Genomic DNA, 15,283 nt, shown 5'->3' on the forward strand with positions numbered 1-15,283 from the left:
CAAAGACTCAGCTCATGATTTCTCCCTGAGCCCTCCTGTTATCCTCAAATTGACAAATTGTTTATCCTAAGAGTCATTTTGACCACAGCAATTAAAACCCTCCAGAAAATTATAATAATAAAAATTGTAACCTAAGTGTATGTTTCAAGTATGGTTTGTTTCTTTGTTGACTACTTAAATAGCCTTTTATATAAAATACAACTCCCCACCAAAAGTACATGTTATATTGAACTCGATATCGTCCTAAACAATCAATATAAATACGTGTAAAAGAACACTGATGCGTACACTATGGATCCAGGTCAATGAATATACATAATCATGAAAATCGTATTTTTACCCAGCTGTCCCCATTAAATTATTAAAAGTAAAATGTGAAGCGAAAAAATGAAGTTACCTATTTATTTATTTAGAGACGTTAAACATGTAATGGGGTAAAATTGACCCCAAGGACAATAGGAAGGTTAAATTACAACAAAGACATAACAATGTAATAGACAAATTGACTCTTTAAATGTGGTCTTTTATAAGAAAACATGCACCGATTTTTTTTAAAATAAGCAATAAAAGTCCTGTTGCAATTGCAATTGTTTTTGACAGTGTTATGAACATGCCCATATATTATTAGTCCGGGGTGACAGTGTGACTATGTTCATTTTTCATTTGGCATCATTGGATACTGACCAGTTTTAAAAGCACCTCATGTATGCTTGAAAGTGTTGTTGATTACAAACTGTCAATCTGCTGGATTCTGTTTTACTACATTCATCTGGTTTCATTTGCAGAAATGGACCTTAGAAAAAATGGTCATGGTTTTGTGTTGGCATCCTTAACATGGTATTTTCATCCCCCGCCACCTGTAGCTGATCATCCACAACAACGAGGAGCTCAACAAACTCCTGAGCAGAGTGAACATCTCTCAACTTTGTCTTTGCTTTTCTACCTTTGATTCATGAGTTAAAAACTATGAGATCAACAACAACACTGTTATTATTGTTATGCTATGAGCTTGGATGGGGGTGAGTGGAGGGGTGGGGGATGTTGTTTTTTATCATAGTTAGAATGGAAAGTACTTTGTGTTATAGTGTTTGTATATAAAGTACTACATAAATAAAGTCTGTTTGAATGGTTAAAATAACATGTTTACATGCTACAATTTACACACAGCAATCTACACAAACACTTACACATACTGTACACGTGTGTACATTCTGGATACACAGAGTGTTTGTTGACACTAAGGCCTTCATTTGTAATATGAATATGTTATTGGCTATAAAAGTATGAGAAGACTTGATCTATTGATCAATAGGTAACATATTGACAGGTTGACAGAGATTTCTCACACACAACATGAATAATTTAATGTATGAGTCAGATAGTTTTTGGGAAACCTCTGTCATGTTTTAATGATTATTTTACAATATATAAAAAACATGTATCCTAGTGTTAATGTGAAGAGCAAAAGTTGGTATTTACTAAATCAGACAGCAGAGAAACTGCAAATTCCAGTAAAGCATAAACATTTCCTGCAAAATAAATGATGGAACCTGTTGACTTTTGGTATTAAATGAAAGAGAAATGTACCACAATATTAATTTGATCATTGCTTGAAGTGAATATTTAGTAAAATTGACATATTAAACCCATGGACATGAAATGTAGCACTAATTATACAATGACTCTCCAGCATCCTCATCATGACACGTTCATAGGAAGTCTGGCTCAACTTCACCATCAGTGATCCCAAAGAAGGTGGTGAAAAAGGCGCCTGCTACCAAGAAAGCCCCCGCGAAGAAGGTCGCCAAACCCAAAGTGAAGAGGACAGCAGCCAAGAAGAAGTGAGATGTCCTCACTGTGAAACATGTCCATCCTGGTAAAAGGCTCTTTTAAGAGCCACACACGTCTATCCACAAAGAGCTGCTTCCTCATCAATCATCACCAATGACAATAAATATGTAGAGACAGAGTTCTTAACTAAAGGGAGTCAAGTTATATAGAAAGATATTAAATATTGACTTCAATAATGTCCTTCTGGACCCTGACTGACTGACCCACTGACCTATTGACTCACTCACTGGTTAATGTAGACACTATTGCAATAAACACTAAAATAAAACACAGCACTTGATATCACTTTTTACTTGCTGACTTTTCTTTTCTGCCTGATTTCTTTCCTGACTGACCAATGACAGCTTCCTATGTCAGCTGACCTGTCTGATCACATTCAAGTAGAAGTCTGAGCCTGAGCCCTGAGAGGCGACTGGGTGAAGGACAGTTGTAGTAATTAGTTGTGTTCCTGTGAATGGTTGTGTGTGTGCTTGGCTATAAAGACGGTGAAGTATTATTATGATCTGAAGTAGACCTGACACAATATCCCTGTTATCACTGTGTAGACCATATATATATATCTCTAAAGATAGATAGATAGATACTAAAAAAAGCTAATGCTTAAAATAGAAGGCCAGAATGCACACCCCTGTGCCTCCTTGTCATTGGTCCAGGAGGAAGAGGGGGGGCAGGGGAAAGTGAATCAACTACATTGAATGTAAAAAATTACTTTCCTGTGTATCAGATATCACATGATCCTGAGAGAATTTACTTTTTGTATGAATATTCACAACGAATGAATAATAGATGATTGATACAAAGTGTCTGACCTTGTGTTTTTGTTCATGATGTCTTCCATTAAATTGTTTTCCACAGGAGAGACCTCTCTCAAGGACATGTGCCTGAAGACACAAGTAATACATTAAAATAATAGAAATAAATAATGGTTTAAAAATCCTTGAAAGTCTAATGGAGTTTGACATGACTTTCTTCATATACTCTGGAGAACAAGATGTACCGTGAACATTCATAGTTCATTTGTTTTGTTATTGTCAAACATGTATCATTGTATTTCAAAGGTCCAACTATCAGCTTTTCTTTTTTCTGCTTTCATCAGACCAGGGTGTTCATCAGTTAAAGGAACTGGCCCAAGGGTCATCTCATGACCAACATTACAACCTTAGCTCACATGAGGCCAAAGTTATTTGAGTTCACTGGAAGAAGACCCTGAGAAGTGGTCAAAGCTCAGAAATCAAGTCAAATAATAATGATGGCTGAGTTCCATTCAGCTGCTCCAGTTCAATGGTCCTGGATGTTGTGCATGCTGGATCACTGTCATGTTTTACTGGGGCACTTTAATACAACAGAGGACTCGGTCAATGTTTTTAATGAAACCTGTCTCATGTGAAACACGGCCTATAATCACATGACCGGACACACAGCACCTAACTTTTAAAACCTGATTTTACAGCTTAAGCAAAAGTACCATCAGAGTTATTGTTTATGACATTACTTTGTAAATAATAAAGTTAGTAATAAATGTAATAAATAAATATTACTTCCACTAAAAAAATACATTTAATCTGTTACACTACTTTCTCTTTCATTAGACAAATATTAAAATGTGTTGTTTCTGCAATCATACTGTACATCTTGACAGATATATGCAGGTCCCTTTAATGCTGTGAATCCATGTACCTTAGGCGTATCGGAATTTGAAGTGTGTATTCTTTGTATTAAGTCTTCCAGATAAGCTCTGGATTCCTCACTAAATGACACCAACATCTGACTCTACGTATTGAATGCTAATGCCTAAAATGACTTATTCGTGTACTTGTGTATTTTAAGGTTGGTGTGACATGAGGCGATTTGCTCTCTAACAGAGGAGAGTGTGTGGCTCTTAAAAGAGCCTTTGTGTCGGTGGTGTCCAGCAGCTGCTTTACTTGACTTGGGGGCCTTCGGTCTTCTTGGGCGCCAGAACAGCCTGATGTTGGCAGCACGCTGCCCTGAGCGATGGTCACTCCGCCCAGGAGTTTGTTGAGCTCCTCGTCGCTGTTGCGGACGCCAGCTGCAGGTGGCGGGGATGATACGGCTTCTTGTTGTCGCGGGCGGCGTTTCCAGCCAGCTCCAGGATCTCAGCGGTCAGGTACTCCAGCACAGCCGCCAGATAGATGGGGCGCCGGCACCAACGCGATGTGCGTAGTGCTGCCTTACGCAGCAGCCTGTGGACACGACCGACGGGGAACTGGAGCCCAGCGCGGGACGAGCGAGTCTTTGCCTTCGCTCTGGCCTTCCGCCGGTTTTACCTCTGCCAGACATTATGGATGAAGTTTGTTTCCTAAGACACGTCAAGAGAACTGCTGTGGAACAGCCTGAACCCTCCCTTTACATATCCGCGGATGAGCGGGACGGTCTATGCCAGACCAACCAGAATAGAAGCCTCCAGCAGAGCAGCGGAGGACGGACTGCCTTTTCCTCCAATAAGCAGCGGGGACTCAGGCGGGAGACTGAGCTCCAGGAGGAGCTCTCACCAATCAGGACCCGGGGATCTGAAGCAAGGTCACTATTTCACGGCCACTCTTGCAGTTTAAAAGCAGAGTGTCGCGTCTCTGCCCTCGCCAGTTCCCGATCAGAGAGACCAGAAACAAAATGGCAAGAATCCAAGCAGACTGCTCGTAACCACCGGAGGCAAAGCCCCCAGGAAGCAACTGGCCACCAAGGCGTCAAGAGCGCCCTGGCCACCGGCGGCGTGAAGAAGCCTTCACCGTTACAGGCCCGGTACCGTGGCTTCCGAGAGATCCGTCGCTACCAGAAATCGACGGTTGCCGATCTGCAAGCTGCCCTTCCAGCGCCTGGAAGGTCAGAGAAATCGCTCAGGACTTCAAGACCGACCTGCGCCTTCCAGAGCTCCGCTGTCATGGCTCTGCAGAGGCCAGCGAGGCTTACCTGGTCGGCCTGTTTGGAGGACACCAACCTGTGCGCCATCCACGCCAAGAGGGTTACCATCATGCCCAAGGATTATTAAGAAGCTGGCCCGCCGCATCCGCGGAGAGAGAGCTTAAACCGCTGCTGCTCCACTGACGATAACAACGGCTCTTGATGAGCTACTAAACTGCACTCAAGACAAAACTCCTCTGCTGCCCTCACTAGTTACTTAATTGTTCATACATATAATACACTGTAAATAATCAATGCAATTTGAAGTAAATATTCGGCCAATAAAGTACAGACAAATGCAATTACTTGCTAAGTAGCTACAGTATATTACAAGAAATATTTTACAGGTTTGGGAAAACATTTAACTTTATTTTAGCTTTACAACATTAATTTAACAACAGCAAACAGCCAGTTAGTATTTCACAATACTATATACAAAACAGTGTACAGTTAAATAGTTGTTACATTATAGCTTTTCAAATTATACACATCAAAGCATGCAGACTAAGACCCGCCTTGCTATTAATCCAATATTCATTAAAATTGCTGCTTTCACTTCACATGTTAAAAGGAACCAGAGTCAGAGCTGCATGAAATAAACTGTTTATTTTAACTGAGTTGAGTTCTAAAAATACATGTGTAAACTTAAGAACCTGAGTTGACCTTGCTTTTTCTGAGAAACTTGATCTACTAGTGCAAACATTTATCAAAAGTCATTTAAAAAGATGCCTTTTAGTAATACATCCCAATTGTTTTGAAAGTCCTCAGGGATTGGAGCCCTTAAAATAAAGTGAATATTTGCAGCCTTGATCATACTGTAACAGTGGTGCATGAGAGGAATTCATCAACAGAACATTAGGGTTAGGGTTAACATGCAACATTAATAAAAAACAATTATTGATGGTGGATCATGATCGTGGTGGCAGTTGACCATAGACTATGATTGCAGCAGGACTGTTGATACATAGTATTTCTCCTCAGATACTTTGACCATTACTGACAATAATCCACCACCATTGACCTTCAGTTATGCTTCAAAATATTTAATTCTTATCAATGTTGTTAAAACCTTATCTTTCTGATGTTCTCCCTTTACACTTGACATCTATTGCACTTGTCCGTCCTGGGGAGAGGGATCCTCACATGTGGCTCTGAGGTTTCTACCTCTTTTACCCTGTTAAAAGGGTTTTTAGTAGTTTTTCCTTACTCTTGTTGAGGGTTAAGTGGCAGAGGATGTCACACCTTGTTAAAGTTCTATGAGACAAATTGTGATTTGTTAATATGGGCTATACAACAAAATTCTGATTGATTGATTGATTGATGATCATTTACATTCCAAAATAGTTGAAGTGTATCAGATAATGAATGGTTTAAAACTGTGATTTCAGTTTCGACGGCTTTACAAGAAGACTTTACAAACCATAATTTTTCAATTGTAGATGCTATGAGGATTAACTGGCTGTCCAGATGCTCCGCAGAGTGGGCAAAGCTTAATCATGATGCATCTCAGAAACACCAACTGTTGATAAATGTGTATCTTGTGTACAAAAGAAATACAGCTAATCTATGGAATTTCTTTAGCTTTTTTTATTATTGCAATTAACATTGTAGTATAAACTCAATTCAACAAACATAAATTATTAATAATATGAATACCGGCATATCCATATATACTCAAATCAACAAACATAAATTATTAACCATATATAAATAAGTATATCATAGTATAAACTCAATTGAGAAAAGGTTAACAAGAATATATATAAAAATACATAGTAAAATGTAAACAGATTTTTAATTGAAATAGGAAAATAAACAAGATAAATAATAGTCATGTCCATATATTGTATGTGTGATGCTCTGAAGATGCTTATGCAGGTGTGTGAATACTACATACTAAATGAAGATTCCAGAGGCTCCGAAAGAAAACTCAGAGGCCAGAATGAAACCTGTACTGTCCTTGTGGATCAGGGAACATGTCTCTGATCCTACGAACACAAAGTGAGCTGGGGATGATAAGACGGTTTCCGACTAAAGAGCCATGTTGCCAATAACAAAGTTGGCGATAGCCGCATAACGCTGCTCCCTGTTGTCATCCCCAGGTTCTCTAATATGGCCTAGTATCAAGAATATCCTCCCGGTACTGGCTGTGAATTCTTAAAGAAATTCTCTAGGCAGTACTGAGAAGGCAGAACACTCCACACAGAAGCTTCTCATATGATCTTGGCTGCTGGCATTTTCTCTCCGGTCAGTAGGCATGTCCCCACAGTTACCACAAGTACATCATGGTAACCTCTACTCCAGCGAAAGATGGGTTACCATGCCTGTGCTGAAGCATTGTCAAGGCATCAAAGAGTAACCCTGGCTGCCTCTCCAGGAGTTGGTTGGTCAGCTTTCCTCTGTACTTTCTAGCTCCTCTCATCTCCTGAATAAGTCTCTGGAAGCATAAAGGAGGGAGAAACACAGACATGGCTTTATTGGTTTGCTGTATTTGTTATATTATTTTATTAAATTATTATTTCAGTGATTAGTTGTAGACCTCTAACGTTTCTATCCAACATATTGAGAACAATAACAGGTCTACATGTCAACATATTCCTCTAATGTACTATAACTATGTAGTATTCATTCAGTGGTGTCTCAGATAATATTACAGAGCATTACTCAGTAAGATGTAAACACAGAGATGCGGTATAAAAATAAGTTTTTATCTTGTGGATATCACACAGACAATGTAGGAATATAATAAAATAACTTGCTGAAAATACTGAGTTTCTTTGTTGTATTTCCACTCTCTCCTCCTCCCTCCTCCTCCTCCCCGCAGCAGCTGCTCCAGCTCTCCCCTCGTCTGTCCCTCACAGCTCCTCTGCCACTGCCTCTGACTCTCTACCTCTTCTTCTTTCCTTCCTCTCCCTTTCACCTCTGAATCTCTCAGCTGTTTCATTCTTTAAGGGGAAATACACACAGTTCCTGCTAACGCGCTGCCTTGCTGTTAAAGACTGATCATATTCAATGAAAATAACTGGTTTGCTAACGTTAGCTTGCATTAGCATTCAGCTACTACTACCAAACGCTGTATAGAGCGCCGTCTCTTTTGCGCAGTGTAACACTTATATCCATGTATTATCAACGACAGTTTAAAAAAAGACAGCTAAAAAAGACACCTCATCACTGGATAGAAGAATGCTTCCACCGCAAACTAAAAACACACCTCTTCTGACTATACCTGAATAAAAGTTTAAACTAACAATTTAGTAGCATTTAAATGGCACTCACTTATAGCACTTGTAGTTTTGCTTTCTTGAAGAAAATTGTAATTTTTGATTCTTCTTGTTCTGGGGTTTTACCCGCATGGTTGAATGCACTTATGTAATGTAATGTAATGTAATGTAATGTAATGTAATGTAATGCTTGGATGCTGTCGTAGACATTTTGACATACTAGGCCACCGTAGCCTCCTCTCACTCAGGAGGAGGGGGAGCGAGGAGCACTAAGTTTGATACTTGTTACACACTTAACCTTTAACATTTAGAGCTGTGTATTTTATCAGGCTGCTTTAGTTCAGATTGTTTTAAATGATACTAAATGTGATACTAACATCAATAATAATAACATATATACTTTCAGACATCTTGCATTTCTTAACCCCAAATGTTCCAGTTGAGTTTACAGTTCAACCTCTCTGTCAGCAGCAGAATAATGGACTCATGAACGTGGAGACACTCCCACGTGCTGGGTGTTACACTGACGCTCAACATTCAGCCAATGACAGAGAGGGAACGGCACAGATAGATTTACATGTGATGTGTTCAAATACAGCCCGCTACCGACGTCTACATTCATTTGATCGACTAATATCGACGATGCCTGAACCAGCGAAGCCTGCGCCCAAGAAGGCCTCCAAGAAAGCGGTGGGCGAAGGCCCCGGTAAGGGCGGAAAGAAGAGGAGAAAGTCCAGGGCTGAGAGCTACGCCATCTACGTGTACAAGGTGCTGAAGCAGGTCCACCCCTGACACTGGGATCTCCTCCAAGGCCATGGGCATCATGAACTGCTTCGTGAGCGACATCTTCGAGCGCATCGCCGGTGAGGCCTTCTCGTCTGCCTCCACTACAACAAGCGCTCCACCATCACCTCCCAGGAGATTCAGACCGCCGTCCGCCTGCTGCTGCCCGGGGGAGCTGCCAAACACGCCGTGTCTGAGGGCACCAAGGCCGTGACCCGGCACACCAGCTCCAAGTAAACGACTCCCAAGGAGACATCAAAGCAATGGTTCTTTTAAGAGCCACACACTTTCTCTATGGAGACAAACTGTCCTGACTCTAACTAGACATGTTCATCAACAGTAAAATATCCACTTTTAAATAATACTGTAACTGTGGTTAATTAGATCATGGTTGAATTTGACAATTAGGTCTATATTGAAGTTTTCTTGTCCCGTGTCCACAGGACAATATATTACAAATATTGTAATGATGGATGTATTTTTTATAGTGTTTAATACACTGGTGGTTTGAGGCTGCCATTAGTTATCCATTTATGATCTTTTTAGTACACAACATACCCATATATTAAGAGTCCACATTAGCTCCAAACATCCATTCAGAGCAGTGCACCCAAACACAACAAACCACTCTGTCCATGGTCCTGAAACAAGGTATCCAATTTAGTTGTTAAAAATTATACTCTTAAAAATTACAGCCTTTTGATGTGGTTTTATCTTTAGCTACAAGTTTACAACACACCTACACAGGGTCATTGTCATTGTTGGAAAAACTAGTCAGAATAGGGTTAGAGAGGTTTACATACAAAGGAGAGCGATCATGATTTGAAAGAAACTGTTAAATCTGAAACACTAAATTGCTATTAATTTATTAATTTCTGAGCACTGGGTGTAAAATGAACATATGTGGACACACCTAAGCAGGCCTGAGAAAAGATTTGAAAAACAATCTGTCAGGTGGGGGTTACTTAGATTTACTTCAATGAAGATCTATTGATATTTGAAGAAAACATTTATTTCACAAACCTTTTTTTTTTCTTTAGGAAAACACGCGGAGTTCATGTAGCAGCCATTTTCTATTCAGCCATGATGCCAACAAACTACTTCAAGAGAATGAAATGATATAAACATTCTAAACCATTTCCTCAGATACACATTTGACATATAGTGGTGTGACAGGAGAAATATTAATAAGTTTTAAATATTCTAAAACTAGTAAACTTATTTGAACCTGTCGTCTATGGATGCACTCTGTATTAGGTGGAAAATGAGTGGTTCTTCAGAGTGATTGCTGTCGCTAATATTGGCTGATTTTATAACAATTTAATGAATGTCTAACGGTGTTGACAAAAACTGGGAAACAACTTTGAAACCTTTAAGAAATGTGCAGGTGTCACTAAAGATCAATTTGCCTGATAGGTTATATTCAGTTTTTCTTATGTGGAAATAAGCTTGTTTTAATCATTACAAAATACTTGTATCCATTTTATTGCACATGAATGTTTGAAACCTTCTGTGGCCTTCATGTTTTAGATGTGGTAGTGGGAAGACTGTGTGATAGATTTGATATAATAACCCAAATTAAATTATGATAAGAATGTTGAAAACATTCTATTGTTAATCCCTCATAATATCTTACAATTGAAAAATATTTAAATTTTTTAACCGAATAGCAGTTTCTACTGCAGGACGTGTTGTCCCATGTGTCAAGAATCTGTGATTTGTGTTATTCATGAGGAGAAGGTGGTGATTTTTTCCCCTGTTGGTTATAATTGTATTTGTAAAGAAGCTCATTAACCATTGCTCCTCAGAGCAAGAGGAATAGATGGATCAGCAGAACTATGACTCTGTCATCTCTCAGTGCTTTCTTGTTATATATCAGGCTATCTTTCCAGGCCAGGTGAAAATCACCTTGGCCAGGAACACCTCTTCCTCCTCCAGCTTCTGGTGATGTCTGTTTTAAAACACGTATTTCATACTGGCGTACTCCTTATTGTTCAGCTGAACTAAGACTGTCACTGGTAACATAAATGAAAGTTGAAGTCACCTAACTAAACGAATACAGTCAGATCGTAATTCACGCTCGGCAGCAACGACTCCCGGCTTCATATGTCGAGGTCACTAAAAGTTAATGTTGAGTCGGTGTGTGCTATGCAAAAACGATGTCAGACACTAGTTTTCTGGCCCCTCTCCCTAACACGACAGGTGATGACATGTTTAGCTGCATGTTGTCTTTTAACTTCTTTAACTTCAAACTTTTGGAGGAAACCTGTTCTTGCTAGGGAGAGACGGCGTTTCATCCCACTTGTCTATTAAATGACAACCCGTGAGTTGGGACCATAAGATCATTATCATCAAAGGCTATTTTAGTTAATGAACTAGTCTCAGATCACAACATTGATTTATTGTCCCTCACTGAGACGTGTGGCTGCATCCTGATGAATATGCTGCCCACCGAATCTACTCCCAGTCATGTAAATTCACACGTTCCCAGAGAATTTGATCGAGGAGGTGGAGTTGCTGCTATTTTTAACTCCAGTCTATTAATTAACCCTAAACCTAAACTAAGCTACAACTCATTTGAATGTCTTGTTCTTAGTCTCTCCACACCTATCCAAGAAATACCAACAGCCAATCATATTTGCTGTAGTTTACCGTGTCTGGCTTATTCTGAATTTTAACGGAATTCCCTGAGTTTTTATCAAACCTAGTCCTAAAGACCGATAAAATTATTATTGTTGGTGACTTTAATATTCATGTTGAAAATAATAAAGATGCAGGTCTTAGCATAGCATTTATTTCAATACTAGACTAATAGGTTTCAGTCAGTGTGTACACCAACCTACTCATTGTTGTAACCACACACTTGACCTTGTATTATCATACGGTGTCAAAATTGGAACATCTAACGGTACTTCAGCTTAATCCAATTTATCAGACCATACTTAATAACCTTCGATTTGTCAATATCAAGAATATATGCCACTAATAAAAACTTACCTTCTAGATGTTCACTGATAGTGCTGTAGCTAAATTTAAGGAAATAATTCCGATCACATTTAAACCCGTATTATCCGTCGATACAACCAACAAATTCTTAAAACCCTAGCTCCACTGAGATTGACCATCTCGTCGATAGCTCCAAAGGTCATTACGACAACATTAGACTCAATAGCGCCTTCTAAAAAAGAAACGTAAAACATAAATTAGCCCGTGGTATAATTCCAAGACACATGAGTTAAAACAAGTATCAAGAAAACTAGAAAGGAAGCGGCGCCCAGCAACCGTTGAATATCTCCTAGACTGGAAGAATAGTGTTACATATAAGAAGGTCTCCACAAGGCAAGAGCTGCCTACTATTCAAAACTAATAGAAGAGAATAAAAACAACCCCAGGCTTCTTCAGCACTGTAGCCAGGCTGACAGAGAGTCACACTTCCACTGAACCTGTAGTATTCCTCGATCCCTAAATAGCAATATCTTTATGACCTTCTTTAATGATAAAATTTCATCATTAGAAATCAAATCAACCATCTCCTGCCCTCAATTGGCACTAATATTCCTACCAAGAACAGAAATCTCAGAACGGGTTGAGAATCCTACCAATTATTTAGACAGCTTCTCTCTCTGATCACCCTTGATCAGCTGACCAAAATAATCTCATGTTCTAAACCAACAACTTGTATCTTAGGATTCCATTCCTACAAAATTACTTAAAGGGGACATAGCATGCAAATTCCACTTTGTTATAAGCTACAGGTTAATGTGGGTATCTGGCATGTCTACCAACCCAAAATCCTGGGGAAAAAACACTCGCGCGTTTTGTTATAGTTCCTCTAAGTCAGAAACGTCATGCTTGAGCGACTCGATTGGCGCTTCCTGGTTTTGTGTCATAACAAGAACTGGAAGTCTCTACATGGTCTTGCTCCCCCGTCTCCCCCACACTTCGCTGCGCCACTGGGTTTACACCGAGGTAGCGAGGCTGCGAGGCAGCGCAGCGCGCTCCCAAGCACGCAGCCGGGCTGTCTACACGTGGACGCAGCATTTCTCCACTGGTCAGCCCGCGATTCACTCACATGTGGCATTTGTCTGGACTGCTGGGACTGGGAGGCTGCAGCAGCTGCTCGGGAGTTTACCGCCCGCTTCTCCCATGCGTGAGCTGAATTTAGGCTGCGCGCCACAGCCAGCAGTGTGTGGAAGACTTCCGCAGTGTTCAGCCACTGTAACCCCGAACCCCGACATTCAACGGGTACAACAACAAGCGAAGAAAGCAGAATCGCGGGCTGACCTTATATATACAGTCTATGGGGCTGACCAGCTGGAGAAAATGCTCATCCCGTGTGAACAGCCAGGCGGTTGCGCGCTTGAGAACGGCGCTGCGCTGCTCAAGACATGTGTCTTCTCCACACTGCCAGCTGTGTGAAGACTCTCCCGCAGTGTTCAGCTCTACTGTACGCCGGGTTACAGTAGTTTCGCCGGTTACAGTAGTTACGTCGGTTACAGTAGTTACTGGGTACACTGACGCGAAGCGCCCACCGCAGGCAGCGCAGCGCTGCTTTCCAGCACGCAGCCGCCTGGTTGCTCACACGGACGGTATTTCTGGTCAGCCCTATAGACTGTATATATAAGGTCAGCCCGCACTGCTTTCTCCGCTTGTTGTTGTACCCAAGGAATGTCGGGTTCGGGGTAAATGATGGTCTTCATAGCCCCCCCCACCCCCCACCTGTCTTCCCCACCTCCCCTCTCTTTTCTGTCTGTCTGCTTGTGCACTTATAGGGATGGGGCGTGAGGGACATTGACTATGTGATTGGGAAAATTAAAAACTCCAGACAACAGGAAGGGGAATACAAAGTATGGGATGCATATTTGATAAATTTATATCATATAAAATATGTAATTTATAATGTTTAAAATCATGGGGAGAGGGGGAGGGGGAGCTGGCTCATTAGCATTTAAAGGAACAGGCACTCAAAACAGGTCACTCTGTGGAGGGCTGTTTTATACAGGGTAAAGGGTGCTGTTTATATGATCCTTGTGGTATTTGACAAAAGTATGTTACAGACATTTCATTAAGACCCCAAGGAACCATATCAACTTGTGTGTGTAAAATGGGCATGCTATGTCCCTTAAGTAATATAGATGGTGTTTGTATTAGCTTGTTCGTGACTTTATGTGAGGCATCAGAGTCTGCGGTTGTTCAGACGGAAAGACCATTCCGATCTGCTGGACGTTGCAGTTTTCCTACAGGATCAGTTGAACGATTATGGAATGCTTCACGGATATAAGATGATGCATCTGAAATGCATTCAGCCGCCACGTGGTGGTGACTCAAGAGACAATCAGGCATTTGCTGAAAATACTGATCCCCACGAATGGAACTGAGACACCGGAATTGCCTTCACGACGCTTGTATCAGAATCCAGGTCCGAACTTTCTTATGGCACATAGATTCATATGATAACCAAACCATATGAATCTGCATCAATGGTGCAATAGACGCTTTCAAGAATGGTGGTGTGGCTACATGCATATTTTATAAGTAGTGATCCAAAGGTAATCGCTGGATACTCTATTGGATGAGGTAAGTCAAGAAATGGACTGCTACTGAATTAGATCAGACTTAGGGACAGAGAATGCCACGTGGGAGCAGATGCAAATATTCATGAGAGATGATCATATGGACGAATTTTCGAACAGATGCTTTTGCATGGCTCACAATCATAACTACCAGATTGAGCAGTGGTGGGGTTTTTAAGGAAGCAACATGCACAGTTCTGGATGAACGTATTTGCAGGATTTAAAGAGTCTGACCATTTCTCTGGTGACTTCGACAAAGGTCTGATACAGTTCACATGTCTCAAGCACAGAGGTAAGAAAACTTTTTTGCTTTCTTTGAAATGTAGCCTATAATTCAAAGTTTTACTACATTATTTTGTCCATGGTGTCATATGTTACAAGTGTGTGATATTCTTCTTCTATATTACCAGCAACAAAAGTGAATTCCACTGTTAAAAAATGAAGCACCACAGGAGTGTCCTTAAAACTATTTAATCCCAATAAAATACCCAGAATACTATGCAAAGGACTGGTAGTAAAATGTTAATGTTCACTGAGATAATGTGTTTATGGTTTAAGAATAGAGTTCAGCTGAGTTAGAAGGATTGTTGTTTGCAACTGAGTTTTCCAGAAGGCTAGTGAACACAGCCAGTGTTTAGCACGTGACACCGTTGGACATTTCCACACAATGGCTGTGGCCTGGGGATATGGCGTGGGCTTCCCATTGCTCTGGGAGACAGAGGCTGTCCTCTGACCACAGGGGGGATCCTGTGTCGCCGTCGCGCTGTTCTCTCTCGGTTCCAGATCATCCGTGTTCCGGTCCTCACCACGGTCCCGCTGCCCTCCCCCGCCTGGGAGCTGCCATGCCACTGGGGCGCCTGTGTTGTTTCTTTTTTCTGCTTGGGGGAAGGAGAGAGGGTGTCTTTTTTCAGATAGTTTTGCCATCAGATGGTTTTGAAT

The 15,283-nt window shown here is 40.8% G+C and overlaps 4 protein-coding genes across 5 annotated transcripts in view; 2 read left to right on the forward strand and 2 right to left on the reverse strand.

Annotated features, from left to right (window-relative positions):
• Nucleotides 1-15,283, forward strand: part of LOC118116015 (histone H1) — a 311,666-nt gene that overhangs the window by 228,455 nt on the left and 67,928 nt on the right. The window lies entirely within an intron of this gene.
• Nucleotides 1-15,283, reverse strand: part of LOC118116027 (histone H1-like) — a 444,527-nt gene that overhangs the window by 210,611 nt on the left and 218,633 nt on the right. The window lies entirely within an intron of this gene.
• On the reverse strand, nt 3,770-4,149 carry LOC118116050 (histone H2A). Its single transcript, XM_035167357.2, is given in 4 exon segments — nt 3,770-3,818; nt 3,820-3,892; nt 3,895-4,119; nt 4,122-4,149. Coding segments are annotated over 4 exon segments (375 nt in total).
• On the forward strand, nt 4,230-4,892 carry LOC118116033 (histone H3.3A). The gene is given in 8 exon segments (XM_047341596.1): nt 4,230-4,389; nt 4,464-4,506; nt 4,508-4,617; nt 4,620-4,650; nt 4,652-4,685; nt 4,687-4,791; nt 4,793-4,852; nt 4,854-4,892. Coding segments are annotated over 8 exon segments (582 nt in total).

Source organism: Hippoglossus stenolepis, chromosome 10, assembly GCF_022539355.2.
Source record: "Hippoglossus stenolepis isolate QCI-W04-F060 chromosome 10, HSTE1.2, whole genome shotgun sequence".
Classification (NCBI taxonomy): domain Eukaryota; kingdom Metazoa; phylum Chordata; class Actinopteri; order Pleuronectiformes; family Pleuronectidae; genus Hippoglossus; species Hippoglossus stenolepis.